Source organism: Apium graveolens, chromosome 5 (assembly GCF_009905375.1).
Source record: "Apium graveolens cultivar Ventura chromosome 5, ASM990537v1, whole genome shotgun sequence".
NCBI classification, from domain to species: domain Eukaryota; kingdom Viridiplantae; phylum Streptophyta; class Magnoliopsida; order Apiales; family Apiaceae; genus Apium; species Apium graveolens.
The window spans coordinates 233,795,964-233,799,321 of record NC_133651.1 but is presented as its reverse complement, the minus strand read 5'-3'; the positions used below and the strand labels follow the sequence as shown (position 1 = coordinate 233,799,321).

At 34.0% G+C, this 3,358-nt stretch overlaps 1 protein-coding gene across 1 annotated transcript; it reads left to right on the top strand.

The window, feature by feature from the left end:
• Positions 1–692: 692 nt before the first annotated feature.
• On the top strand, positions 693–1,001 carry LOC141660800 (uncharacterized). Its single transcript, XM_074467784.1, has one exon. The coding sequence runs from the start codon at positions 693–695 to the stop codon at positions 999–1,001; it is 309 nt and encodes a 102-aa protein (XP_074323885.1).
• Positions 1,002–3,358: the final 2,357 nt, after the last annotated feature.

Genomic DNA, 3,358 nt, shown 5'->3' with positions numbered 1-3,358 from the left:
AGACACTACTTTGAGTCACATCGAATACATGTCATGACCAACTTTCCGCTACGAATAGTCCTGAGCAAACCAGAGTTGACAGAAAGGCTGACAAAATAGTCTATTCGGTTAAGCACGTATGACATTGTATATGATTAAAGAACGGAAATTAAATCGCAAGTATTGCCCGATTTTGTGGCAGATTTTAGTCCAAAATAGATGACGCAAGCTAAAAAAGAATTGCAACAAATATTCTCGACCACAGATGTGCAAAATGTGCAAGCTGACGTTTTGGCTGGATTGAGAGCTATTTAGAAGACACCAACTTGGCCAATATACCAATTGTTCACATAATGAAGCCAGCAAGTGAAAGGTTAAGCGAGAACCCGAATGTAATGTTTGTACATGAAGATGGAGATTCAATAAATTGGACGCACACATACAAAGATTATTTACTACACGGTACACAACCAGAAGGCCGTAATGACGGAAGAACATTGCAAATGAAAGTTTCGCTTTTCACCATTGTCGACGACGTATTTTTCAAAGAATCAAGTATTGGACTACTCCAGAGATGTCTAGACAAGAATGAAGCTGAAATGGTGTTGCGAGATATCCATGAAGGGGAATGTGGAAACCACACAGGTGGAAGAAATCTGTCTTTGAAGATATTATGAATGAGGTAATATTGGCCTACTCTTAGACATGACGCCATGGAATATGTCAAGAAATGTGATGCCTGTCACCGACATGCTCCTGTTATACATCAACCCTCTGAACAACTCCATGCCACAGTGCCTTCTTGGCCATTCATGAAATGGGGGATGGACATTGTTGGAAAAATGCCCCCCACACCAGGACAAAAAATATTCATGCTAGCAATGACGGACTACTTCTCCAAATGGATTGAGGCTGAAGCATTTAAACAGGTGAAAAGTAAAGAAGTGATATCCTTCATAAAGAGAAATGTTCTTTGTAAATTTGGTATTCCATCTGAGATTGTGTGTGATAATGGCTCTTAATTTATAAATACAACATCAATTCGGCAAAGTCGATACCACGATATCCACAAGCAAATGGCCAAGCCGAGTCCAGTAACAAGATCATTATTAATAGCTTGAAGAAGATGTTATCCTTGCATAAGGGAAAGTGGGCTGATGAGTTGCCATGGGTGTTGTGGGCAGATAGATAACACCCAAAACATCCAAAGGACAAACTCCATATAGCTTAGTTTATGGAACAGAAGTTGTGCTTTCAACCGAGGTCATGATGCCAACAATCAGGTATAAATTCTAGACGTCTGATGCTAATAAGCATGAGCTGACACATGACATAGAAACCATTGATGAATTATGGGAAGTGGAAAAGATACGCATGGTTATATATGTGGCGCCCTCCAAACCTGGGTCAGAAGTTTGAGGTCCACAACACATACTCAATATATAAACCTGTATATAAAATATTATTTGCAATGATCCTGCTTTACATAACCACGGATCGCAACAAGTTAAAGTATGAAAACAAGCTACAACCTTAACTTTTATTATAACGTACTAAATCCCAACTAATTTAATTTACAACTGATATAAAATTATTCTTACAACCTTATTATCTCACTACTGCAATAAGCTCCTGCTAGCTCGATCAATCATAATCTGGAATCCTAGCTCGAACATTGAACTGGGAAACCTCGCTATCAACCGTATCCTTCTTAAATGTAGAATACATAAAAAGATTCGCAAGAGTGAGCTATCTAGCTCAGCAAGTCATATTATCAATAATTGAGGTTAAATAATAATAAACGAGATGATTAAAAGGAATCAAGTTTCTTGTTAAACAACCCATAGAATTGGATATTCATTTTAAGTTTTTAAAATCAAGGTTAGGCTGCTGATCAGTCACGCACTAACCCCGAGCAAAGCACACAACATTGCTCTAACTACTAGATTCAAGGCACACATTGGCCTAATTTGACCATTGATATGGTCTGACCACGAATCTGGTCCACACAAAGAAAACTATCCAATTCTAAAGCAGTTCAATATGATGAACAACAGAATTCAATAAAACCTGATCATAATCAATAACAATAAAACATTTGTATAAAAGCATGGTAAAAATTCATGGTTACTGAAAGGGTATGTCAAAGTACATAAAAGAAGTGGCCTCCAGCCTGCAGGACAATCGGGTATTAGATGAATAATGTTTTTACAGAGTTTTAATACTTTGATGTCATAAGGTATGGTTAAGTATAAAAGTTTCTGTATGTTTAAAACAATTTTGTTCCAGTGCTTGGTATATGATGGTTTTATATTTATGGAGTAGTATCGTATTTGTGTGGTTTAATATTTGGTAAATTAACAAGAAATGGTTCATAAAGAATAAGGCTTATGGCTCAAAGATCAAATGATTTGGCTCAGGTTCAAGGCTGTAAGATTCAAAGTATTTCCAATATAAAAAAAACAAAGCTATTTTGAGTACTAACAGTATGTCACTAGAGAATTTAGAAATATTTACAATATATCTCGAGAAAGGTTTAGAAGTACTTGCCTTATCATCATCGATTTCAACTTCACTTATACTTGTCTACTGACTCTATTCAACAATCACTCGTCTGCTTTTCTTATGCCTCGCTTCTATTCTCTGATTACTTGTTGTATTTTCTACATGTCAATTCTATTTTCTGATCACCTGCTTCCCTTTCTTACGCCTTGCTTATTCTGCTAGGCCTTATAAATATCTATCAATATTTAATTCATACGATTCTATTCGACATACACTTCTATCTACCCTTCGTTTCACCCAAATCCGATTAACGGATTAAAAGTTATGCTATAAACAAGTAATCACCGAATATATAGACTGACAGTCAACCAACAAGTCACATATAATACATAGCACGCCATATAATCAATGATATATCACTTATAAAGAAGTCTCGGGTCATAAACAGGCTTTCAGGTAATAAAAATGATTTTTAAAATATTTTTCGGAATTAAAACGGGTCGTTGGATCAATTTCAGAGTAATAAACAGGGTTCGGCTGGGCAATTCCGGCTTCGAAATAATTTTATAATAATTATCGAGCCTTGGAAATAATTTAGAATAATATTTTAAAGCTCGAAACTATTTTTCATGATTTTTAAATCATTTTTAAATGATTAAATCTAATTAAATATTTAATTAAAATCAATTAATAATTAATTAAATCATTTAATCCATTAATTTTGGAATTAATTGACCAATTAATCTATTAATTATTAATTAAAATTAATTAACTAATTAATTCAGATTTATTTTTGAATTAAAAATAAATTTTGGAATTAAAATAATGATTTTTGGAATTTTCAAAAATTAAAAATGAATTTTAGAATTTAAAT

Bases quoted from the DNA above. Each gene is read 5' to 3' on its own strand.
- LOC141660800 (XM_074467784.1), top strand. From the start codon at position 693: ATGGAATATGTCAAGAAATGTGATGCCTGTCACCGACATGCTCCTGTT.